Genomic DNA, 26,895 nt, shown 5'->3' on the forward strand with positions numbered 1-26,895 from the left:
AATAAATTTATATTATTATTATTATTATTTGAAACATATATTAATATTTATTAAAAAGCCTGCAAGAAATGAAAAATGAAAAAAAAGTCCCCACCAATTTTATATCTTTCAGACTTAATCTACTTAAAACAAAGCAATATAAAAATTGCTTCTTCCCCTTTTGTTAATATTTTCTCACTTGCCTTGGTTGGGTCTATAGACAAAACAATAGGAAGTACACAAGGAGAAGAGAAAGTTAACAAGAAGCTTTGCTTTCTCCAATCTTCAAAGGCAGCATTTTTTCCTTCTAAAACCCCAGGGAGAGTGGCAAAAGAGCAGCAGCCAGTGATTTTGAAAGAGAAAAAGAAAGAAAGAGATGGTGGGCTCAGGTTCAGCAGATAGGAGCAAAGATGCTGTTGGGATGATGGCCCTTCACGAAGCACTTCGAACCGTTTGTCTCAACTCGGACTGGACTTACTCTGTTTTCTGGACTATCGTCCTCGCCCGTATCTTTCTACTTTTCTTTCTATTTATAAGCTTATCATCACTTAAAGTTCCCATCCCCCCCCCCAACTTCTTCAAGTTTTTTCACCTGTTTGACTCAATGGGTTATCTTTGTCTTCTCGTTTGTTTGTAAGGAGAGTGAGGGGTGGTAATGGTTGCAAGGTTGGAGATGATAACGGCAGCTTGTAAGTTTTTCCCTTTCTTTGTTGTTGTTGTTGTCTGTTTGTTTCTCGGGAAAACAGAGGAAAACGAAGATGTTTTGACTACAAATTTGTGATTTAAAGGATGTTGATGTGGGAAGATGGATTTTGCAAAGGAAGAGTTGCAGATTGTTTGGAAGAGATAGATGGAGAAGATCCAGTGAGGAAAGCTTTCAGCAAAATGTCCATTCAATTGTATAATTATGGAGAAGGGTGGGTATTGGGTAGGTGTTTTTTTAAAATATATATATATATATAAACACAGACATGCATATATTTCGATTCTCTTAAGTGGAAAAACAAAAAGGAATTAAATTTGGAAAATAAATGGAAATCTGTGATTTTTTTTATTTGTTGAAATTTGATTTATTGGACAGGTTAATGGGAAAAGTTGCATCAGATAAGTGTCATAAATGGGTATTCAAAGAACCAACAGAATCTGAACCCAATATCTCCAATTACTGGCAGAGTTCCTTTGATGCTGTAATTTTCTCTTTTTAGTTTCACTTTTTTACCTTATTTCGTGTTCGATGATTAACCTATGTTATTCCGACTCTTTATTCACGAATCCGGCATTCGTAACATCGGTATTGTTGCTGTAATTGCAGCTTCCTCCTGAATGGACTGATCAATTTGATTCAGGCATTCAGGTCAGCACAGAAACTGTTCAATTTTCATATGTTCACTGTTGTTGGTTTACTTTGTCTAATCATCAAGACTTTGGTGATTTCTTGGTGTGTTTTTTTTCCCTTTCTTGTTCAACAGACTATTGCTGTGATTCAAGCTGGCCATGGTCTTCTCCAGTTAGGTTCCTGCAAGATTGTGAGTCTTATTATTATATGTTTAGTTGGTTATAAAGTAGCTCCTCGAAACGTAATTTCCGGGGTGTTTTTTAAACTTTTCGTTGTCGATTATCAAGATTGAAGTTCGGTTTTTTGATCTCTCTGTGTGAATCCTCATATACCTTTGAATCACTTGGATATCAATCTGGTTTCTAGTATGAAATGTTTATGTTTAATAGTTATTTAGTTGACCATAAAGTAGCTCTTCAAAATGCGATTTTCATTTTCTTTAATCGACTCTTTGTGGTTGGTTTTCGGGATGAAAGTTCGTTTTGATCTCATTGTGCGAATCCTCAGATACCTTTGAATCTCTTGGATACCAATCTGGTTTCTAATATGAAACATATATGATTACTAGTTTTATGAACATAAAGTAGCTCTTCGAAATTTTGTTTCTGTTTTTTATCTTCTTTGTGGTTGGTTTTCAAGATTAAAGTCCGGTTTTTCGATATCATTGTGTGAATCCTTAGATACATTTGAATCTCTTGGACATCAATTTGGTTCTTCATGTGAAAAAAATTATGATTATTAGTTGTTTAGTTGATTTTCGGATTGAAGTCTGGTTTTTTAATCCACAGATACCTGAAGACCTTCATTTTGTGCTGAGAATGAGGCATACTTTTGAATCTCCCGGATACCAATCTGGTTTCTATCTGTCTCAGTTGTTTTCGTCGAACAGAAATGGTTCGTCTCTATCAACGATTCCTTCAAAGCAGTCCACCGTTCCAATGCGGCCACCTCCTCCGCTCTTCAATTGGAGCCAGCGGCCACTTCCGCCAGCAACTAATCCAATGCTTGCTTCACTTAATTTTCAGAACCCGGGTAGACTTGGATTTCAGCAACCCCAAGACGAAACCCACATGTTCCTACTGCCACGTTCGTCCGAAACCCGAATGGAAGACATGATGGTTGAGCATGAAAATGACATCAAATGGCCTAATGGCTTGAGTTTCTTCACTGCTCTCACCGGACGAACCGAAGATGCCAAGCTTTTATTCAACTCCGAGAGCTTAGGAAACAAACCAGAAACAAACGATCACCCACTTATACTCGACGGAAAAGACTCCAATCAAAATTCAGATGCTGGGGCGAACCCGAACGAGTTCTTGAGCTTGGATAGTCATCCTGAGAATACGAGGAATATGGAAAACAAGTTGAAGAAGAACTTTCCGATACCTGCAAGGATGGCCACGTCTTCATCATCGACTTCAGTCGATCATCATCAGCACCAAACCAGGGAGTACAGGAACTCCGAGCCTGGGATGTACACAGATGTCATGGAAACGTTCTTGGATTGAAATGTACAAGGATTAGTGTTTGTTTTTATTTATATAAATGTGTCTTTAATACACTAAACTCAACTATCTAATAATTTCTTGTAGTTTATCCTTAATATAGCTTCCTTCTAGCTTTTCCTTGAAAGAGTAACTATCATAGAATGATTTTTTTTAAACATTAAACTTTTTAAAAATTATAAAATAAACATTAAAATTTTAGTTTTATTTCAGAATAAATATTTAAAATTTTGGTTTTGTTACAAAATGAATCTTGGGTCATCAACTGTACTAACATGATACATTGATAGGTAATATTTTAATTAGTTCCTCAAAATTTTATTTGGATACTTTTTCATACTTTTAAATAATAATTTTAAAAATAAAAAAAATTAATAAAATTGAAATGTCAAGTGAAATAGTATTTATTAATTTCAATATGTCACACCATTTCAGTTAAATATTACCCATTTTATATTAAAACCCAAAATTTAATATTTATTTTATAATTTAAAATTTTAATATCTAAAAGGATCATTTCAAAACTAATTTAGTGATCATGTTCTAACTTTACATAAATTTAATTTATTAAAATTTATAATTCGTAAAGATTGTTTTAATTGCAATTTTTTAACCTGCAATTTTTTGTTTTAATTGCATGATCCAATAATTCAATCATTTAGTCAAATAAAAATAGTAATTAATAGCATGCATAAAATATTAAAAAATAAAATAAAAGGATGAAACCCTATAAATTAAGTTTTAACCCTCACAATTTTTTGAATTCAATTGCTTCTTAGGTCTTATTAATTTTGAAACTAAGCAAATTAAGGCTTAACCTCCCAAATTGTTGGGTAAAATTGCTGTTTAGGTCCTATCAATTTTAAAATTAAGCATATTAGACCCTAACCCTCCTAATATTTAAATTTATGACTTGATAATTAAACTATAGCTCTATACATATTTGCACCCCTGAAATTTGATTATGTGGTTTTAAACTATATGTTTTTCTATATATGAGAGCATGCATGCACCCAACACTGTGTTCATCAAAGTGGGAAATACATAGCTTTTGAGTAAATAACAAATCCTGCAGAAATTTGCAATTGCAATGAATATCACAAGACCAAGTTCAATTCATTTAAAGAAACCAGTCCCATACTCTTCATTTTGCCTGATTATACAGAAATATGTAAAGTTCACAAGAAAAATAAGATTCAGAATACAAATTTTTTAATCACCTTTGGGTTTGTTGATGAAAACTGACAAATCCATGTTTGCACTTCCATATCCACCCTGCAGTATTATTATTATTATCAAATATTAGTTGATAATATTTTAAAAACTTAAAACATAAACTAATGATAATTAAAAGAATTCTTAGTTATTTAAAATTAAAAATATTTTAAAATAAAAAATAAAACTTGAAGTAATCGCATCTAATCAGGCAAAACATCGAAATAACTATTCTAAGACAATGAGCATACACACATCATGTAAACGTAATTGCCCGAATTTAAAACTTTTATGAAGAACAATTCTCTCATTTATCACTAAAATCATTGAACGAATTCAATATTAAATTAATTTAAATACCAAAATCTAAAACCTAAAAATATAAAGTCGCAGTTGTAACATCCAACAATGTATCAGTACCAACCCAAAATCTCATAATCCCTATTCATCATCATTAATCTTCATCTTTAGAACTAAACACCATCCCTACAATAATACCCGATCCTTATCATTCTTACTTGAACTGAAAAATCATTTATGTTTTGAGTTTCAGTTGGATAGTAGAATATAAATTATTTTTTCGGTGTTTTTTAAAAAATAATAATATTATATTTTTAAGACAAATCTCATAATTTAAGTTCACAAAAGTCGAGATAATATATATCATTAATTATTCAATTAATTAATAGATTGATAAGAAAGTAATTTATAATAAAAGAAGTATTTTAAAATCAGATCAATTACAGTTGTATTCGAGATTGGTGCAGGTTTCTTGCATGATTAATTTGGTGTCTAAAAATAATGGCAAAATGCAAATGATAGTGAAATTCAACGTGGGGTACCCCATTTTCATTCACATGGTCAATGATAGGTTAAGATTTTTTTAATAACAAAAAATAGGCAAAAGTGTCAAAATAATAATGATGTGGGAATTTTTAATTCTCAAAAGAATGTATTTATCTATTAATTTTTGATATAGGGTATTTTTTTTTTAGGGGTGTTCATTGTTAGATGGATTTCTAGGTGTATGGTTTCCATTGGCTATTTTATATAAATATTACTTTAACAAAAATTAATTACTTGTTAGGTACTGTTTAAGAATATTTTACGGATCTAGCATATTTTTAAATACTTTCTATAAAATTATTCATGTATTAAATTACATAATACAATTATATCTACTAATTACCACTTGACACTTTCTGATGCGTTTTTGACCCTTTCAAAATCCTATACGTATAGTATATTCTAGGAAACTTTGAGGGTAAGTAATTTAAAATATAAATAATTTTATAAAATAATACAGATCATCATCATTTTGAAAATAATTTTATGGAAAGACGCATAAGAAAATAATTTTATATAAATAATTTAATTTTCAAAATCTTAGAATATACTATACGTATAGGATTTTGAAAGGGTCAAAAACGCATAAGAAAATGTCAAGTAGTAATTGGTAGACATAAATGTATTGTGTAATTTAATGCAGAAATAATTTTATAGAAAGTATTTAAAATATGCTAGATCTGTAAAATAATATTAAACAGTAACAAGTAATTAATTTCTGTCAAGGTGATATTTGTGTAAAAATGTCAAATTTTTTTTAAAATGCTAAAGACGCCGGAATTTCCACAATTGAATTCACCCAAAGACGCCAAAAAATATGATCCACCCCTGAAGACGCCGAGAGATCTCAAAACTCTGTAAAAAACACCCTATATCATAAATTAATCGAGTGACTACATTACTTTGGGAATTTAAAATTCTCATAATTATTTGGGCACTTTTGCCCCCCCAAAAAAAAGACAATTTTTAATAGAAACTTATCTTAACATTATTTTTTCAATACAAATTAACAAACGAATGATTAAAATATTATAAATAGATAATGTTAATGATAAAATATAAATACGTAGTTTAACCATTATATAATTTTATAAATGAAAATTAAGAAAAGAAAAGCAAATGCGAAGAACGCGTGATGGAGTTAAGGCAAAGAACGCGGCGTGTGATCCGATGATATATCCTCCTTCAACCTTACACTTCTTCGGTCTCCTCCTCCTCTTGTTTCTCTCTTTCAATTCCCTTTTGTTTCCTTTCCTTTTTTTTTACAATAATTTTGGCCATTTCCTGTGTGTAATCTTAACAACAAAAACACACATACATATTATATATATATATATATATAAACACAAGTTCTTTCCTTCTAAGGAAGCCATGACTGGCAGAGAAATCCTCGATAAGATGAAGGTATCCCCTCTCCTTTCTGGGTTTCTTTTAATACCCTTTTCTTTGTCTAGTTAGACTTTGCATAACCTGTTTTATGTATATATACACATATAATTTATATATGTATGTATTTAGAATCTGATAAGTGGAACCTTGGACCTTGTTTTATAAGGAATTTAGGAAGGAATGTTGTATGATATTAGATTATCTTTTCAAATGGGTTATGATTTCCTTGAGAACCGATTTATATATATATATATATATGGGGTTTGGATAGATTTTTTTTGGATGAAACATTGGAAACTAGATGATAGTTTCTAAGAATTAGTTTATGGTAATTTGATTTGATGAATTTGTAAGAATTGGGAGTTTTGGATCATTTTACCTGAATAATTATCAAATAAGTTTCCATAAGAAAATGAAATTTTTAAGATTTTGTTTAGAAATTAGGGCCAAAATTAAATTCCCTTTTGCATTTTGAAAAATTTTAACCCATTTTCAGCACAATCCTTTGCTGTTGATTTCATGGTTATCTTCATCGATGGGTATTTCTATGGAAATTGTGTAGATTTACTGTTTATTAAGCTGTGTATATTGGTTTACTGCAGGAAAAAGTTGGTATAAACCCTTCCAATGCTGATTCTGGGAAAGGGAAGAGTAAGATGTCGAAGCACATAACTCATGGCTATCATTTAGTCAAGGGGAAATCAAACCATCCTATGGAAGACTACGTTTTTGCGGAGTTTAGGCAAGTCAACAACAGCGAGCTTGGTTTATTCGCTATATTCGACGGTCATTTGAGCCATGTCATTCCAGATTATTTGAAGGCGAATTTGTTTACCAATATCTTGAATGAGGTAATCTGTAATGTCTGTCATCAGCTGGATCTTATCCTTTATTATCCTATAATTTTTTGCTCTTGGTTTTGACTGTATCTTTGTTTCATTTTCGAGAGCAGCCCAACTTTTGGACAGAACCGGAGACTGCAATTAGGAAAGCGTATAATGTAACAGATACGCAAATATTGGAACAAGCCATTGATTTGGGCAAAGGGGGTTCAACTGCAGTGACAGCAATATTGATGAACTGCCAGAAGCTGGTAGTAGCAAATGTTGGAGATTCCCGGGCTGTGATATGTAAGAATGGTGTGGCTAAACAGCTTTCAGTTGATCATGAGCCTGCTTCCGAGAGGGAGAGCATCGAAAATAGAGGTGGCTTTGTTTCAAACTTTCCAGGTACTGGAGCCAATCTAATTTTCAACTTTATTTTGGAAACTACATTAACACTTTGATTACGACTATTGAATGTTCATATGGAAAGCTCCATGTTTCCTTTTGGTTATGTTGTTCATATGGAAAGCTGCATGTTTTCTTTTGGTTTCAGGGGATGTTGCGCGTGTTGACGGTCAGTTAGCAGTGGCCAGGGCATTTGGTGACAAGAGTTTAAAGAAACATCTTACTTCGGAGCCGGACGTGATCACTGAAATGATCAATGATGATACCGAGCTCATAATATTGGCAAGTGACGGTTTATGGAAGGTTAGCCGTGCTTAGTGCATTTTTCTTTTATTGAAACTGCACATTAAATCTTAGATTTAATGGGTGTTCCTTTCAAATTGCAGGTTATGTCGAACCAAGAAGCTGTTGATGCTATCAAAGGCGTTAAGGATGCTCGATCTGCTGCAAAGCACCTAACTGAGGAAGCTGTTAATAGGAACAGCAAGGATGACATCTCCATTGTAGTTGTAAGATTTCAGTGATCTGTAAGTGCGTCAACTTATTTTGTTGAACCTTTTTCATGCTCGATAGAATGTTTATGCTTATTTCGTGTCGGTATCCGAATCTTTCTATACGTAAACTAACTGTAATTTAGCTTTCTAAGAACCAATGAAACTAAAGTTGTCTTTGAATCATTTATCCAAGCTTACTCATGGTTTCAGTGTTTCAGCTGATCGGATATGCTATGAAATTTATTAATTTGTATTGAACAATTGGAGTTTCCCTCGGATAATCGGATATAATTCCGATACATGACATTGTTATAAAATCCTTCATCATGGTATGCTAACTTATAACTACTACATACTGTGAGAGATTAACCATTGGTTGACAAAAGATGGGGGGCATAAGCTGATGATGTTTTGATCCTTAAGCTCCTTATCTGACCTAGAATGTTGAAAAGATGAATTGCTCGGAATGCATTATAGGTAACAACATCAGGCTCAATGCCTTGTTTTATCATTCTGTCAACAATATGCTCAGCTTCAGAGATCATTCGTTCCTTGCAATGTGCATTAATCAATGCATTATATGTGAAAACATCAGGCTCAATGCCTTGTTTTATCATCGTGTCAACAATATCTTCAGCTTCCTTCGGTGACTGTCTGTTACAAAATTGTAAAATAAACGAGAGCAAATTACAGTAGAGGTAAATTTTGTTTCATTTGCTTTCGATTTTGGGCACTCAAATTTTGATTCTTACAATTTATTTATTTACGTTATCAACTAATAACAATTCATTAACATGTTAATTTAACCCGACTTTAATAAAATAGCAATTTATCTCTTAAAAAATTCTATTTTAATAATTTATCTCGATGAGATTTGGATGGATGTTGATATTTGAATATCCATGATTCAAGTTCAATTTTCCAAATATTTAAAATTTAGATAACAAAATGTTTAGACTAATTTTATTTTTATGTTTAATAAATTCGTATTATCTTTTTACTCAGTAAATTTAAATATTTGGAGAATAGTTTAATTAAATCAGATTTAGAAAATAACACTCAAATTTGTGGATAATAATAAATAAATCTTAGTTTTAAAACAGATTTAAAAGTTAAGATTTAGATTTTATTGAAATTTAATAGTTAAGAGTCAGATATTTGACATGTTATCAACTTATCATATCCCTTTTAAGCTATGTTTAGATTCTTCTACTATGAGTAAATATAAATTTTAGTACTCTAACTTTGACATTTATGTTCAATATATTTTTTTGGGTAATTAAATATTCAAAATTTTAATTATATATTTTCACTTCTGGTTGGTTCATATTCATAATTTAAGATTTTTTAGTTAAAGTAATAATTTATGTTACATGTTTAAAAGTTAGACCATAAAATATAAGTATGAACACATAATTTAAAAAATTATTAGATACACCAAAAATAAAAGATTAATACTTTTGCCAGAAAAAAAATTAAAACCTGGGCCAAAAATTTAATTATACCATTTAAAAAGTTAAATACATAATTATACCATTAAAAAAGTATAATACTTACACTGAGGTTCAGGTAAAATAGTTATTTTAATCTTCACAGAAAAATTATTCATGACTGAAGTTTTCAAAGGTTCTATATGCTTTGCATAGAAAGAGCTCCAGCAACAACATCGTCATCAACAAGATCCTCACTTCCTTAAGAGATCAACTAAACTGAAAATAGACTCGGCACACGTTGGAGTTTCCAAATCTTGAACTCATCACAGTACAATTACTTATAAGTAAATCGATTTACAACTACAAATAATGATATTTACACTAAACATTAAACCTTCATCAAGACTGATTTATCAGATCCTAAGATGAGATTCAGGAATAAAGTGGAAGTGCAAATATCTGCAGAGAAGCCCTTACCCACCATTTCTTCAAGAACTTGTGTTTACTTCAAGGAAACAATTCTACATTTATTAAAAGATTTAGTATCAAAATTTAATTATTTTTTAAAGATTAACTATTATTTTTTTGAAGGGATGGTTTGCTTTATAGGTAAATCCAATCAGGCTCAATGACCGTCTATTAATGCATTATAGGTAAAGACATCAGGCTCAATGCCTCGCTTTATCATTTTGTCAATAATATCTTCAGCTTTAGAGATCATTCCTTCCTTGCAATGTGCATCAATCAATACATTATACGTGATAACATCAGGCTCAATGGCTTGCTTTACCATTGCGTCAACAATATGCTCAGCTTCAGAAACCATACCTTGCTTGCAATGTGCATCGATCAATATATTATATGTGAAAATATCGAGTGAAATGTTGTTATCCACCATTTCGTTCAACAGCCTTGTTGCCTCCTTTTGCTGGCCCAAATTACACATACCATGAATTAAGCAAGTGTAAGAAATAGTGTCTGGTCCAATGCCCTTAACCTTCAATTCAGAGAAGAGATCGAAAGCCTCCTTTGACAGCCCGTGCTTACAAAGACAGTCGATGACAGTGCTGTATGCTACAATATTGGGTTTGAAACCTCTTCCTTCCATCAGCCTTAGAAACCTAACAGCTTTATCTGTATGGCCGATCTTACACTAACCATTAAGAATTGTACTGTAAACAATTAAATCAGGTTGGTACCCCTTTCCAACCATTTCATCATACAAATTAACAGCCTGAGAAATCTTACTTAGCTTACAAAGTCCATTAATCAAAGTGGACAGAGTTACAACACTAGGTTCAACACCAGACTTGAGCATTTTCCCCAAAACAGAATACCCAAAATCAACCCGACCCAATTGACAAAAGCAATTAATCAACATGTTGAATGAATAAACATCATGAGAAACTCCAAGTAATTCTATCCGGCAATACAAAGAAACGGCAATGGCATAATGTTTCATTGTAACAATGGCAGCCAATAATTTAGTGAATTCCACAATTGAAGGCTTTGGGTACTGGCCAATCATCTTGTTAAACACAATCAGAGCATCACCAACACTATCGAAGCCATCATACGTTTTCCCCTTTCCACTTACAGAGACGGATTTCTTATTTAAAGCATCGATGTTGGTAGCAAAGGGGTTAACAGAAGAAGAAAAAAAAAGGGTGGAAAATAGAGCGATTCCTTCGGGCATTGACAACAGGTCGAAGAATAAGAGAAGAAATAAGCTTACCCATATCTTGAAATGAAAAAGAAAGAGCTGAGCTTGAAATGGTGGCGGCACCAATTTAACAACTGATTTTTCTTTCACGCCTCACCTGTAAATAAAGAATATAAAAGCTGTTAAGGGGAAATGAAACTAGGCGAGGGTCGTTGTCTATCACAAAATTGTAAAATAAACAAAGGGAAAATTACAGTAGAGGTGTTCATTTACTTTATCAATTAATGATAATTTAGTCATTCATATGTACATCGATCAATACACTGTACGTGATCAACCAACCCTTCCTTCCTTGCAAAGTGCACCAACCAATGTTGTATACGTGATCAATCAATATCTACATTTATCAAAATATTTAGTGTCAAAATTTAATTCTTTTTTAAAAGATTAACAATTAATTTAAACATAAAAATTAATTTAATTAAAAAGTATATGATTGAATTTATCATTAATTTAATTCTCATTACTTCAATGATGTAATGATGTGATATATTAATAAAAACTTAATTTTTTAACTTTAAAAAATATCAGTTTTACCATTAAATAAACTCTATTTTAACCCAAAATTTTTATTTTATTTTTCACCTTCTTAAAAAAAATCTTAAAATTCATCAAGACTGATTTATCAGATCCTAAGATAGATTCAGGAATAAAGTGGAAGTGCAAATATCTGCAGAGAAGCCCTTACCCACCATTTCTTCAAGAACTTTTGTTGCCTTCGAGGTATAACTGTTTCGAAGAAGCCTCCGAATCACTACATTATAACAGCAGCTATTAGGCAAACAGTCATTGTCTCCCATGCTCCTAAACAATTGGTATGCTTCGTCTGGCAATCCATCTTTAGACAGTCCATCAATCATTATGGTATATGTGTAAACAGTCGGTTTTAAACCATTGAATGAGAGTTTCTGAAATAATTCCTTCGCCACATCAATACGCCCAGCTTTGCACAACCCATCGATCAGGATACTATAAGAGACAATATCAAGTTCCAATCTGTTGTTCCGCATTGCGTGAAAAAGTTTCAACGCCTCTTCGAGTTTACCTGTTTTGCATAAACCATCCAACAAAATCGAACAGGTCACTATATCTGGAACATGTCCAGAAGCAAGCATCTTCCTCAAAAATTCACATGCAGTTGAAACTCTCCCTAACTGAAACATACTTTGCATAAGAGTGCTGTATGTGACGTTATCCGGGATTGGTCCTTTTAGAGATATTTCATGAAAGAGTTCCATTGCCTCATCTAACTTTTTAGCTTTGCAATATCCTTTGATCAACGTGCTGTAACTAACTATATCAGGTGCACAACCCTTCTCAATCATCAGCTGTAGAGCTCCTCTGGCTTTATCTACTTTGTTTTGCAAGCAATGACCATTTATTAATGCATTATACGTGATAACATCAGGCTCAATGCCTTGCTTTATCATTGTGTCAATAAAATCTTCAGCTTCAGAGATCATCCCTTCCTTGCAAAGTGCATCGACAATGTATTATTTGTGACATCATCAGGCTCAATGCCTTGCTTCCTCATTGTGTCAACGGTATCTATTGCTTTAGAAATCAATCCCTCCTTGCACTGAACATCGATCAATATACTATACGTGAAAATATCGAGGGAAATGTTGTTATCCACCATTTCGTTCAAAAGCCTTGTTGCCTCCTTCTGATGGCCAAAATTACACATACCATGAATTAGGCAATTGTAAGTAACAGTGTTTGGTCTAATGCGCTTAACCTTCAATTCAGAGAAGAGATCGAGAGCCTCCTTTAACAGCCCGTGCTTACAAAGACAGTCGATGACAGTGTTGTATGCTACAATATTGGGTTCGAAACCTCGTCCTTCCATCATCCTTAGCAACCTAACAGCTTTATCAGTAGTGCCGATCTTACACAAAACATTAAGAATTGTACTGTAAACAATTAAATTAGGTTGATACCCCTTTTCAACCATTTCATCAAACAGACTCACAGCCAGAGAAATCTTACTTTGCTTACAAAGTCCATTAATCAGAGTGGAGAAAATTACAATATCAGGTTCAACACCAGACTTGAGCATTTTTCCCAAAACAGAATATCCAAAATCAACCCGACCTAATTGACAATAACAATTAATCAAGATGCTCAATGAATAAACATTATGGGAAAATCCTAGCATTTCCATACGGCTATACAAAGAAACGACAATGACATAATGTTTCATTCTAACAATGGCAGCCAATAATTTAGTGAATTCCACAATTGAAGGCTTTGGGTACTGGCCAATCATCTTGCTAAACACAATCAGAGCATCACCAACACTATCGAAGTCATCATACGTTTTCCCCTTTCCACTTACAGAGACGGATTTCTTATTTAAAGCATCGATGTTGGTAGCAAGGGGGTTAACAGAAGATGAAAAAGAAGGGTGGAAAAATAGAGCGATTCCTTCGGGCATTGACAACAGGTCGAAGAATAAGAGAAGAAATAAGCTTACCCATATCTTGAAATGAAAAAGAAAGAGCTGAGCTTGAAATAGTGGCCGCACCAATTTAACAGATCTGTAAATAAAGAATATAAAAGCTGTTAAGGGGAAATGACGAGTATAACATTAATTTATTAAAGTATTGACATAACAACTCACATAAGGAGTCACATATACCTTATATTATTTTTATATGTCCACATCAACATGAAGTATATGTGTATTGTCATACGAACTTTTATATTAATATCATTAAAGATTTAGCATTTTCATTAATAATTTTATGGGTAAACTACATAAATGGTATTGAACTTTTAGGATGCTTGCATTTTGGTCACCCAACTTTTAAAACTTACAATACAATCACCGAACTTTTAGTTCGTTTTTGGTAAGGTCTCTGACGTTACGTCCCGTTAGTTTCATCGGACGTGGCACGTTACTATTATTTTTTAGCTTAATAAAATAATCCTTTTAACCCATTTCATCACCTTAAAAAAATTTCCTTACCCAAAATTGTATGAGAACCCTAAAAATCAAAATTCCCTTTCTCTAATTCTCTTTATTTGATAATTCATGTTCATAGACAATTCAATTTATATGCTGAACCTCAAATTTCAAAGTCATGTTTGTTAAACTATGTTTTTATAATATTTTGATATAACAAATTAAGACAAAATATTTTTGGGAATTTATTCAAAGTTTTCAAAAAATAATCCAAAGTCCATTAACTTAGAATTTGAGCAAACACAATTTTTCACGTATGTAGTACCGATATTGTTATTATAGTATCGATACTGCATGAACAGTATCGATACTGTTCATGTGGTACCGATACCAAAGGTAAGAGAAGTATCGATACTCTCAATGTAGTATCGATACTACAAGCTTACTCAAATTACAGAATGCAAAATAGGTATCGATACTCAAAGGGATACCTATACTACTTTACATAGTAGTATCGGTATCATGAGCTTAGTATCGATACCGTCAGGCCGAACGGCTAGTTTTATTTAAATATTACAAATGTAGTACCAATTCTCCCTATAAGAGTATCGATACCTTTTATCCTGAACAATTTTATTTTGCAGAGAAAACATCTCCAACGGCTCCAAATCACTCCAAACTGCTAGAAACGACCACAAACAAATTCCAACATATAAATACAAGTTCAATAAACTATAATAAGGGTTAGAATATCTATCCAAACAATCAAATACAAGAGAAGAGTTTTTCATTCCTATTATACTTTCTCTTGTAAATATTTTGTTCTTATGAGCTTTAATTTGTAAACACCATACCTTATAGAGGTTTTTATTGTTTACTTCTTTGATCCTTTTGAAAAGGGGTTTTGGTACTAGCTAAGCCTTTGAAAAGCTAGGGAGTTTGTAAATGTTATCTCTTTGTCCTTGAAAAAAGAAAGAACAAATTAGTGGATTTGTTGAAAAATCCTAAGTATGGAGCTTATGTAGTGGATGTAGACTTAGTTGAAAAGTTAAACCACTATAAATCGTTGTGCAAAATTGCCTACCTCTTCTTTATCCTTACTCCCTAAACAATATTAGTCAATTCACCCCCTCTTAACACTTTTTCGGTTGTCAATTTGAACTTTAACAATCCCAACAATATTCAAATTCAAGCTTACCAGAATGAACTTGTAGCAACAAACATAAACAAAAAAAATAGAAGCCCTAAATCCTAAATTACCCCTTTTTAACCTAACATAATCAAACACAACAAAACCCCCAAATCACTAACTCAAATCTTCTTTCCCTCTCCATGGTTCTTGTCTTTCTTAGCAAACCAACAATAACAATATGTGAACGTGGATTCAATGGGAGATCATACCAAAAAAATTACAATTTCTTCTAAATACACGTCCATGTTTAACACACCCAAAGAACCTCATTAACAAGACTGAAGTTTTCAAAGGTTCTATATGCTTTGCATAAAAAGATCTACTGCAACATCATAGTCATCAACAAGATCCTCACTTTTTTTTAAAATGAAACTAAATATTAGTTTGAGAACTTAGAAAAGCATTTTTTCAACCGAAGCTAAGAACAGTAAAACACCAGAAACTATGCGAAATTAGAAAAAAAACAGAAAAAGAAAAAATAACCTTGAAAATTTGTTGTTTATTGCTTTCGAAACAACTAGTTACAGAGTCTTTTTTTCAAATCCTTGTACAGTGTTTAATGCATGGGTTTTATACCCATTTACAACTGAAAATGAAATATTATTCTTTTTCTCTCTTTTGTTTCTGATGCAGCGTAACGTGGAGCTCGGTGGCGTGCGTGGGTGCCTTTTGCTGTTATTGGGGGAGAAATGTGGCCATGGGTTGGGGAATGGGGTGCCTACCCTAGGGCTAGGGTTAGACCGGGTCGGGTTCTGTTCTTTTGGGTTCCTCCAGGTTTTAGATTTAGGTTCGGTTTTGGGTCTGGGCTTTAGTTTGGGGCTTGGTGGGGGTTGGGTTATTTTTAAAGGTTTTGGGTTTAATTTAAAGAAAATGATGCTCACAGATTTCTTCTTCATTGACATTTTCAGCTCTCCTGCAAAAATTGCTTCTTCTCCTTTACAAAACTCCCAAAGATGGCGAACGGGAGCGATTTAGAAACGACACCGTTGTTATCGGATGTCAATGAAGGAAGAAGTTGGTGGAATTTAGTTTTGGATTTGGAGTAGGCGAAGAATCAAGCTTTGTTCTCACTTCCGATGATCCTTACCAATCTTGTCTACTATTCCATAACTCTGATATCCGTCATGTACGCCGGTCACCTCGGCGAGCTTCACCTTGTCGGTGCAACGCTTGCTAATATTTGGACTACTGTCACCAGCTTTGTGTTCATGGTTAGTCCTCCACTCGTTTATTATATTTTTTTACAGTGATAACTTTAGAAATTCTTCTAAGGGTGGATATACATATTTTAACAAAATAATTTTTTTAAATAAAATTTAAAATGGATATAATTAGAATGAATAATCAACTGAAAAAATTTAACTAAAAGTTGTCAAATCCATCCAATGAATTTTTTAATTATCCCAAATAATTCAAAAAAAATTATGTTCAAATTTAATTTGTTAATTCGAGTAGTTAATAATATTAATTATTCCGATCCGAATGTTTTTCGTACTTTCTTTTTCAATAGATATCGTCCACTTCAATTTGTTATCAGGATTTAAAAAAAAACAATTTTGTGGTTTTAAGACAAGATACGTTCCAATATTTAGCCTGGAAAATTAGTGATATAGACTATTAATTGATAAATAAGTAAATTAGAGGCAAAGTGAAATTATAGAATAAATTAAAACGTTATAAATAATTAAAAATATTATGAAACTTGAGCACGACATAAATACATAAATGAACGTGTTAAAATATATATATACATAAATAACTAGAATTGCTATAAGTACATGCTATATTAGTTAAATGAATATGAAAAATGTATTATGAATTAAGAAATGTCACTAACATATGAATTATTCTTTAAATTGAATCACAATAATAATATATAAAACACGGCATGAAAAATAACTTTGATACAACAAAACACAAACATATTAAAACTTACAAATGAAATTATAAATTTTAGTTTAATCACAGATCCAATGATCGATTAATTCGGATTAGATTTTACAGAGGTTATGACGGTGACAATCCCAATTCAATTTACTCAATTCATAAACACAAAATAACAAACTCATGATCTTATTTAAAGAATCTATTATCTCGTTTTATCAGATAAAATTATAATATTCTAGATATAAGAAAACCCTGAAACACACATATAACATAACACATGCATTTCAAAATTTGAAACAAAAAATTTAAAAAATCTATGTCATGAGTGTGACAATATCTATTTGTATATTACGTTTTTTCCCGAATTGGAAATAGCATACATAATAGATGCATTTGATAAAGATTTATAAACAAATCATTTATGGGTCCATCCGTATAATAATCTAAGCATTTTGAATGAAAAAATTTTAAAAATCAAAAGAGACAAATTTAGTGGGACGGACAAAGGAAATAACAGTTTAGATTGAGTATATTTCACGACAAGTATCAAAACTTTTGCTATGAGTTTCGATACTTATCGTTTCCAACTTAAAATGTTACCAATATATATATATATATATATATATATATATAACATTTTAGGTTTGCTTGGTAAGTGCCGAAACTTATTCTCTGAGGTTTGATACTTATTATTTTTAACCTAAAATGTTATCGATATATATATAACATTTTAGGTTTATTTAGTAAGCATTAAAACTCTGAGTCACAATTTTGATACTTGTCGTGAAATATTCAACCTAGGAAGACCAAAAACTCATGTAAGAATTTAAGTTGAAGTATGAAATGTTATCGACGCCTACCTAAAATGTTATATGTATGATAACATTTCAAGTCACAACCTAAAATACCCCTCAATATTAATTTAGAACTAATTATAATATTTTAATCTACAACTGAAAATTTTATTAATTTTAGGTTGATAACTGATAACAAAGTGCTTCATCTTGTATCAATTTAAACTTTAGCATTTTCGATTGTATCTATTTAAAAAACTTTCTCATTTAATAACATTTTTGATTGATCGTAACTTAAATTAAGAAGGTGCACCTTGTATTCACCCCACCGTGACACTATAATAGCACCTACAAAATCACGTTGCAACATTATCTGTAACTGTGACATACAATCGTAATTTATTATTATATTTTGTTCTACGGGCCAGTTTAGTATAATGTTTGAAAAGTGACTTTTATAAGTGTTGTAGAAATGAATTTTTAAAAGTGTTGTACAAAAATACAATTTAAAATTTAACTGTTTAGAATTACTGTTAAAAATGAGTTTGAAAAGATAAAAGTCCATTATAAACATCATGTTGTAAATTAAAAATATAAAAAATACAAATAAAAAATGTAATTATAATAACTCACTATTAATACTTTAACATATAAACCATGAATTTTATATATTTTTAAGTAATTAAAAAATTATTAAGTAATAAATTATTTTTTTAAATGTCAGTATTGAATTGTTAAACAAATGGCTGTCCCTTGTTCCCATATGTAAGTGGGGTAAGGAGGAGGTAAGATAGTAGGCTGCCCCCAACACTAGGTTGAGAGTAACTTTCGTAGGAGACCTCCAAATTATGAAATGCCTTCTATGGGACTCGATCCCACGACCTCAAGGTAAAGAACCTTATGCTCTACCAACTGAGTTAGATGGTCATTTCTTTCAGTATTGAATTATTAAAATAAAATATAATACATAATTTGAGTGGAGCTTATGCATTAGTAAGGGTACAATTTTAATTTGATTCAAGCGTAAAGTTGAAAATGAAAAAGTTAAAAACCCTAGTTTTTACTGTTGGTTTTGAAATTATCTTTTTCACTGTATTTTATTTTTTTACCTGTTTTAAGATTGATTTTGTGGTCAAAACAAAATTTTTAACTAAAAGTATTTCTAGAAAGTATTATCAAACGGATCCTTAATTTTTTTCTTAATTAATTACTTTCTAATATATATTTTTTCAGGGATTGATTTTGTGTTTTTAGAATATTGTCGATCCATATATTATTTACAAGTTAATCATTTATATTTTACATCTTAATTCATTTGCATGTTTATATTGTAGTCATACTATTTTTTATTTTAATTAATTTTGAAATTCATTTTGTGTCATATTTTGAATTTTTATGATGTATTTTATATAATTTGTGATAGTAATTTAAAAATATATTTTGTTTGAATCTTAATCTACAATTTAAATTCTACATAAAATTTAACAATCTAGTTCCATCTAAGTCTAAACCTACAATTACTCAAATTCTAATAATTTGAATAAACAATTCAAAATGGTCTAATATAAATTAATCAAAATTTAAAATAATTTAACTTAATGACCTGAATAAACAATTCAAAATGACTTGAATACGAATTAATCAAAATTTAAAACGATTTAAACTTATGGTAACTCGATTAATAAAACTTTAACCTTGAACCCAAATCCTAAACAATCAAATCCAAAATAATTTAAATTTCAAATTTGAAATGACTGAAATTGGTAATCGATTAAAAAAATGCCCTTAAAAATCAATGAATGCTCTCTTTTTCATACGAAAGAGAATGATGGTTTCAAAATATTAAATAAGGTGGACTAACATCTAATACAGCTCTGAATGGTATACATTTCAGCAGCATTTGGTTCAGCTTTGGAAATTAGAAATAAATACATAAATTATTGCCTGCTACTGACCAATAGAGGTGCACAAAAAATCTGAATATCCGATTTTGTATAAAAAATATTCGAAATCGAATTTTTGGAAAAACCGGTTTTTTTAAATCGAATTGGATATTTAAAAACCGGATAGTATAACCGGTTTGGAAAAAAATTGAACGACCGGTTTTTTTACCGGATTAAAAACCGGTTTTTTTTCAAACCGGATAAAAAACCGGTTTTTTATCCGGAAAAAATCCGGTTTTTTAAAAAAACTGGATTTTTATCCGAAAAAAAAACCGGTTTTTTTGCAAACCGAAACCGGTTACACCATCCGGCCCTCCAAACCGGTTAGGATCCGATCCGGTTTCTTTAAAATCCGGTTTTTGGGTTGGGAAAAAACCGGATCGGTTTTTATCCGATCCGGATCGGATTAAAATCCGGCTTCTGTGCATCTCTACTGACCAATGAGGTAGTTGAATTGAAACTGGTTGGCAGTTGTGTGTCTGGTCTAAAAACTGTGGGAATTCAATGCCACTGTAACAACTTGGAACTTTGCTGATCATGAGGCTGTTTTTGAGGTTGCTGTTTCTCCTCTCGTAAAGCTTGAAACTTTGCTTCTTGGGGGAGCTTGTTTGATTGGGGTATCGTGAAAGATGATGATTTAGACAGCAATGGTACATCTTCTTGTTGTTGTTGTTGTGATGGGGTTTTGGAGGAACCGGTTAGCATTTGGATAACTTGTTTGAAAGTTGTGGTGTCAGCTTGGAAAAGGTTATCGGATGAAGGTTGGTTTCAGATTTGGTTGGGGTTGGTGTTCATGGTGGAGTGCGAATTGGGTTTCAGATTTGGTTGTGAATTTGGATATATATTATTATTTATTTACTATTTTAAATATATTTTTATAAAAAAAAATATTTTTATTCACCCATATAGTGTTTATGATAAAGTTTTAATATATATGATTTTTAAGTATAGATGACGAGATGTCAGTTAATACCTAAAATTAGTGTATAAAATTATATACCAAGTGTATGAAATGCGATTTTTTTAACAGTCTCTCGTATACCTTTCACGCTTCTTTTAGGGTTTGAATTTTATATTAATTTAGAAATTATTTCCTATTTTTCTAGATATATTATTCAAATTCTAGTTACCCATCAAAACAAAATTTTTGAAATTAAAATTAAAAAAAAAATCGTCAAATGATCTCAATAATAATAAAAAAATAATATTCTTTTTAAAGATTTGAATTTGAACAATTTCATTTACGGTATAATTTGATAATGCTTTTAAAAAAATGTAGTGTTAAAATAATTTTTGAAAGTGATTCTTAAAGTATTTAGGGTTATTTTGTTTATTTTTAGTGCTTAGAACTACCGTCAAAAATATTTTGAAGGAAATAAAATGTCTATTTTATAACCTGCCACATCATCTTTACGGTTGATACATTATCAAACATCATCAAAGAAAATACATGTTGAAGTGTTTATTTCTTCACTAGATGTGAAAACCCTTTGCTTGGACCATTAGTCAAGGTTGAATGATTCGAAATATTGTGTCTCGTCAGAGTGCTCGTGCAACATTTTTGAATTCAGTTAAGCAAGATTGAAGTACCTTCTGGCGATTTTGAAGGGACTGTCGTTTTTGTTGCAGTGCATCAATGGCGGCAGGCGAAACGAACATGTCCATGAACTTCTCATCATTCACAGCAAACAGATCCAGCCCTAGTTCCACCACAAGCCTGTCTCGGCTGTCGAAATCGAAGTAAAGAATTATCAAAGTTCATTAGCTCCAATCCGAAGTGAATGTCAAATAACATTGTGGTATAAATAATAGAACTGAAAGAACTTACCATGGGGTCAAAAATCCAGAGTTTAGTGTTGATGTCACACTACGCTCAACAAGAACTTCACGTATCCGTGCGAAATGTTGTGCTGCTGATGAGCAGATTGCAGTGTAAGCTGATGTAGAACTACTATCGCCGTTGCCGAATAAGAGACTACCGCCGTTAGGAACTTTCATCAATTGTTCAGGATTTCTATTGCCTGTCATTCTTGCCAAACGTTTTCTCGGTCCAACTTCAGCCTTAACACCACCAGGGTAGACCACATCGCATTGCTGATCAGGAGATGGGGTCTCAGGCACTGTCATTTGGCTTTCTCGGAGGACTTCTCGAGCTTCCGTGCCTTTTCCTGGAGTGGTTTTCTGTGCATTGTTTTCAGGAGGTATGTTCTCTTGATCCCTCATCGTCTCATCACGCGATACTTGCCCACCATCAGATAGCTCAAGCCAAAATGCCGAAGTTTGGTTATGTTTGAAATATGAGCTCGCACTTGAGCCAAAGCCTCCTTGAAAGTCATTCTCATAAAAACCTGAGAATATGGGCTTGTGATTGAATCAAGATGGTGCCTAACTAGTTGCTTGCACTGTTTAGCTAAATCCTTTATGAAGCGATTGTATGCATGTCTTAAAGCTGCATGAAACCCAACATACCCGTCCATGTCTCCAGTTTTCCCACCATCTGTGCAGTTGAAATAATTATAAAACATTTGTGGCAGAGAATACCATCTCTATGAAGATAATTACTATCCAAAATGATGGTTAAACATTAAAGAGATGAGGGGAAATGGCTATCAGCCATAGTTACTGAAAAAAAGGAAAACTTTAAGAGCTTCTTACACTCTGATTCCCGGCTGCGGTTCCTCTCCAGAGCAATGTCAAAAAGATTGCCTAAAACAAAGCCAGCCGATCACAAGCAGTATCAAGGAGAGGAGCAAGCCATGACCGTGCAGCAGTTCGTGCAATTTCTGCAGCAGCCTCTGCTGTTCCTCTACCCCCACCTCGACCAGCATGTGCAAGTAAGATATTTGCAACCTGTTTCAGGAAAAACATATCTGTTTAGTACTTCATCCACTTTCAAATGCTCAACCATGATATTCTTGGGGCGAATTCCATATTCGAAATATCTACCTTCTCCCTTGATACTGGAGGGCATTCAATGGAATATGCAGCGCAGCGGAATTCATGCATTACCCTTTCAAAAGCAGCTCCACCATAAAGTCGAAGAATAGCATTAGCAGGTTTTATATCAATGGTAACACCTGGCCAACTCCCTATGCAACTCTCTGACCTTTCCTCCTCTGTTGTTTTCCCCCACTGCTCGGGGCTGGATCTGCTGCTCCATCAATCAAAACTCCCTTAAGCAACAAAACAGTATCATTAGGTTTCATGTAGCTAAACAAAGGCCTATGAAGACAGTTAAATTCTTAAAAATTCAATTCTGATATGTGAATTCAGGCAGTCAAACAATATATGTTATCCAATTTCCTAAATGATTATACATAGAATAATGGGAAAAAGTCAGGCATACACGTGTCTGACGCTCAAACCTGAGTCCTAGTCATATGGTTATGCACTGCCTGAAAGGCATATGGTTTTCTCAAGTAGGTAAAATCTAATATTATGGTACTGTTTATCTGCAACAAATGAACATGTGTGAGAGATGTCTCACCACGTGATTGCTGATAGAAGCTGCATGCATCATGGCTGATTTTCGAAGATGAGAAACATCAGAAGTTGCTTGTATTTTGGAGTCCAATCTCGCAAGTTCAATGTTGACTTCACTGCACCGTTGCTCAAGCAATGCCAGTGTTGCTGGAGCAGCTTCTTTGTATCTCTTTTGAAGTTCAGATTCTAAATACTCCCTCAATGAACAAAAACCAATATAAGGTTTGAACTTCTCTTCATCATAACCTCCCTTGATTCCATCATGCAGATGGCGTAAAACTTCAGCATCCACTTGGGATATTTGCCTTCGGAATTCATCATTCGAAACGGTGGTCCTATCCTTGGGCAATGCTACAAAAAATGGTCGAGTATTTTCTCCGAGATAACCACTTGCACTCAAATAACGGTCCACTTCCCATCTGTCACTAAACTCCTGCATTTAATTCAATTGAATTACCACAATCAAATTCCTCACAAGCTACACACATAGAGACATTTATCAAACACAAGGCTTATTTTTCCCTATGTTACACCGACTTTTTATTCAGACATGGGTACAGGGATATGACCCTCCAAGGATCATCCAAATACATTGAAAAGCTTGAAAAAGTTGAAAATGCCCACGTTAAGCACATTTCCTGTATCGAAAACTTACATCCAAGTCCAGGTAACATGGATTATTTAAATCCCTTGATTTCATGTGTAATATGAAAAAGTAGTGTGAATGTGCCAGCTCAATGTTGCATCTCATAGATGAGTAGATGACGTAGCCAAAAAGAAAAGCAACAAAATATGTACCTTGAGTCTGTTATCAAACTTGGAGACCACAATTATTGTCCTTCTGAAGGTTGGATCAATTTCCCTAATTGAATCTAACCACAATGATGAGCACCATTCCACACTACTCTGCTGGAGGAACAACAGAATACGATGGGGAGGACTAGCTAATGACTTCACCATGGAAAGAATCTCCTGTGGAGTGTTCTCTGGTTCTCCTTTCTTTGCCTGCCAAGAAATTTCCAATCATACATTTCAATTCATAAATAAAATCATAGTATTACGAAGATTTAAATCAATTTAAGCCGGAATTTTCTTTTTCAAATGAATTAGCAACCTACCTTAAGAACAAATCCAGGGGTATCAATGATGGTGAGGTTAGGACAATGCGCAAATTCAGCTCTCATCACAATTGGCTTGGGAGAAACTGAAGTTTTCGTCTCTTTAAAAGTGCCTCACTTCTTGATTTTATGATATCTGCAATTGTTGATGATGAAACAATGGACTTCCATATTCTTCGGAATCTTCTTCCTGTTTTCAATTGTCAATTTTAAGTTTCAATGAAAAAGAGAAAAACAAAACAAAGAACACATAGCAAGCTACAAAGTGGAGCATTCAATGAAGAAAACCCAGATGCTTAAGAAATAAAAAAAAAATCTGCTAGAAAATAATTAAACCTATAATTCAAGATTATTCACATCTAAAACAATCTAATCCATTTGTAAGTAGCTAATTATTGATTTTTTCACCAAATTTAACTTTCTACAAATTTGATCTCTCTAATTTCTATTGAAAAGAGAAGTCCGACGTTATTCAATTATAAATTCTTCAAAAAATCTCATACTTCTTTTCATTGTGCAATTTGCAATTCTTCCATTCAGATTCAGTTATTTACTTCCTATAAACTAAATAAACACAGGTCGATTCATCATGTAACAAATCAACACAAAACTTTAAAATGAAATAGAAAAAAAAACCCAAGAAATTCCCATTAAATCAAATGCAAAATGAAATCACGAAGGAAAAAAGAAGACCAAAAACCACCTGGAATCGACAACGAGGCTCAAGTGCAGAAGGGTCGTGAACCATCTGCAAAATGAGAGGTCGACGAGTACCCATCTCAACTTCACGCACATTGAAACGGAATCCAAGCAACGCTTCAAGGAGAGAGCTTTTTCCATCAGATTGACCTCCGAGGGCTACGATCTCCGGGATCGGAAGCTTCTCTCCGAAGGCCACCGCAACAGCTTGGAGGCGGTTGTAGGCCTCGAAACGGGACAGAGAAGAGGAAGAGTCATCTGATTGGTGGTGATAGTGAGATCTCTTGGATTTGTCTCTTGGGGTTCTTGTTGGAGTAGGGGTCGCCGTCGCCATTGAAGAGGGGGAAAAAAGAGAACAAGAGAAGAGTGGGAAAGATGGAAAATTAGGCGCTTTAGATTTTGAACTTTTTTTTTTGATTAATTAGATTTGAATTTAAAATTGTGAAATGTAGACGTTGGTGGATTATGGGTCGGGGATGGTAAATGGGTTGGGTTGCTATAGCCCATGGGGCATGCCACGCGGCATTGTTTGGGTAAATTTAGAACGTTTTTGCTTAAGGGTCAAAACAAATCCCTAAATTTTCTAAAAGTTTAGTTAAGTCCCTCTGCACAAAGAAATGTATACAGTGAAAAAATACTCAAATTAGATTTCTTACTCTTATCTAACGTCTAATAGTTGAAGTATAGTCTTGTACGAATTCGAATTAGACATCCTACTCGAACTACTTTTCCCTATTTTATTTATTAACCATCGAATTACATCACAAAATATTTAGATTAAATTAGAATAAAATTTAGTTTATAAAACTCTAATAACATCTATCTTAACCAGAATTATGAAAAATGGAGGGAGTTAAAAAAAACATTCAATGAAAAATCTAAACTCAAAATTATTCATTAAACTCTTTAATCAAACTAAATTTATCGATTTTATTTAAGATTAATTTCTTTGACCAAAACTCTTGAAGCTTAATAAATTATACATTTTAAAAACAAAAGAGTTGATTGCATCATAATGTCTCCAAACTATAATCCTCATACTGGTCTTTAAACTTTTGAATATTCTAATTTAATCCCCAAATTATGATTGTCTAAATTAGTCCTTGATTTTTAGCATTCTAATCCCATCCCTAAACTATGACTCTCTTTCTAAATTAGTCTCCAGACTTTTAAATATTATAAATTTATCTCCGAATTCATCCAAGTATGTAATTAATTTCAACCATAGTTTAACCTAAACTATGTTATTTTAAACATATAATAATAGAACATGGCCTAATGATTTTATTAATAAGGGATGTGATTAGTATATACGTATAATTCTGGATGAAATTAGATGTTCAAAAGTTGGGAACCAGTTTAGAATGAATGTCATAGTTTGGGGATGAAATTGAAATGTTCAAAAGTTTGAGGACTGATTTAGAAAGATAGTCATAGATTAAGGATGAAATTGGAATATTTAAAAGTTTAGGGACCAACTTAAAATTAAGATCCTACTTTAAGTACATGTGATGCAATCAACTCAAAACAAAATAAGATGCAAATGAACATGGTAGTTGGAACAACAAAAGTCATGAATTTATGGGAGAAAATAGAACAGAAGGAAGCATGTGAAACTGATCTGTAAACTCAAACTGGGGGCAGAGAAAGAGAGGTTTGCTCTGGGGAGGCTGAAAGTAGGGATGGGCATGGGTCGGGTCGGAACCGGTCGAGTTCGGTCCA

At 32.6% G+C, this 26,895-nt stretch overlaps 3 protein-coding genes and 2 pseudogenes across 4 annotated transcripts; 2 read left to right on the forward strand and 3 right to left on the reverse strand.

The window, feature by feature from the left end:
• The first annotated feature begins 242 nt into the window (after window positions 1-242).
• LOC120219452 lies at window positions 243-2,835 on the forward strand (annotated as a pseudogene).
• A 3,156-nt stretch (window positions 2,836-5,991) lies between these two features.
• Window positions 5,992-8,220, forward strand: LOC120219453 (probable protein phosphatase 2C 39). 2 transcript variants are annotated; one of them, XM_039216274.1, is made up of 5 exons: window positions 5,992-6,285; window positions 6,873-7,121; window positions 7,223-7,499; window positions 7,648-7,802; window positions 7,886-8,220. In XM_039216274.1, exons 1-5 carry the CDS (start codon window positions 6,001-6,003, stop codon window positions 8,021-8,023), a joined length of 1,104 nt encoding a protein of 367 aa, XP_039072205.1. In that variant the 5' UTR covers window positions 5,992-6,000; the 3' UTR covers window positions 8,024-8,220. The 2 variants fall into 2 exon arrangements, with proteins under 2 accessions (XP_039072205.1, XP_039072206.1); XM_039216275.1 differs by having other exon boundaries at window positions 6,282-6,305.
• Window positions 8,221-8,358: 138 nt separating this feature from the next.
• LOC120219256 (pentatricopeptide repeat-containing protein At1g62680, mitochondrial-like) lies at window positions 8,359-11,122 on the reverse strand. The gene is made up of 4 exons (XM_039216092.1): window positions 10,637-11,122; window positions 10,060-10,579; window positions 9,682-9,739; window positions 8,359-8,647 (listed from the first exon to the last, which is right to left on the reverse strand). Exons 1-4 carry the CDS (start codon window positions 11,120-11,122, stop codon window positions 8,359-8,361), a joined length of 1,353 nt encoding a protein of 450 aa, XP_039072023.1.
• A 659-nt stretch (window positions 11,123-11,781) lies between these two features.
• On the reverse strand, window positions 11,782-13,601 carry LOC120219257 (pentatricopeptide repeat-containing protein At1g62930, chloroplastic-like). Its single transcript, XM_039216093.1, has 2 exons — window positions 12,740-13,601; window positions 11,782-12,635 (listed from the first exon to the last, which is right to left on the reverse strand). The coding sequence occupies exons 1-2, from the start codon at window positions 13,584-13,586 to the stop codon at window positions 11,782-11,784; spliced, it is 1,701 nt and encodes a 566-aa protein (XP_039072024.1). The 5' UTR covers window positions 13,587-13,601.
• A 7,681-nt stretch (window positions 13,602-21,282) lies between these two features.
• LOC120219464 lies at window positions 21,283-25,540 on the reverse strand (annotated as a pseudogene).
• Window positions 25,541-26,895: the final 1,355 nt, after the last annotated feature.

Source organism: Hibiscus syriacus, unplaced genomic scaffold (assembly GCF_006381635.1).
Source record: "Hibiscus syriacus cultivar Baekdansim isolate YM2019G1 unplaced genomic scaffold, ASM638163v2 tig00110206_pilon, whole genome shotgun sequence".
Lineage (NCBI taxonomy): Eukaryota > Viridiplantae > Streptophyta > Magnoliopsida > Malvales > Malvaceae > Hibiscus > Hibiscus syriacus.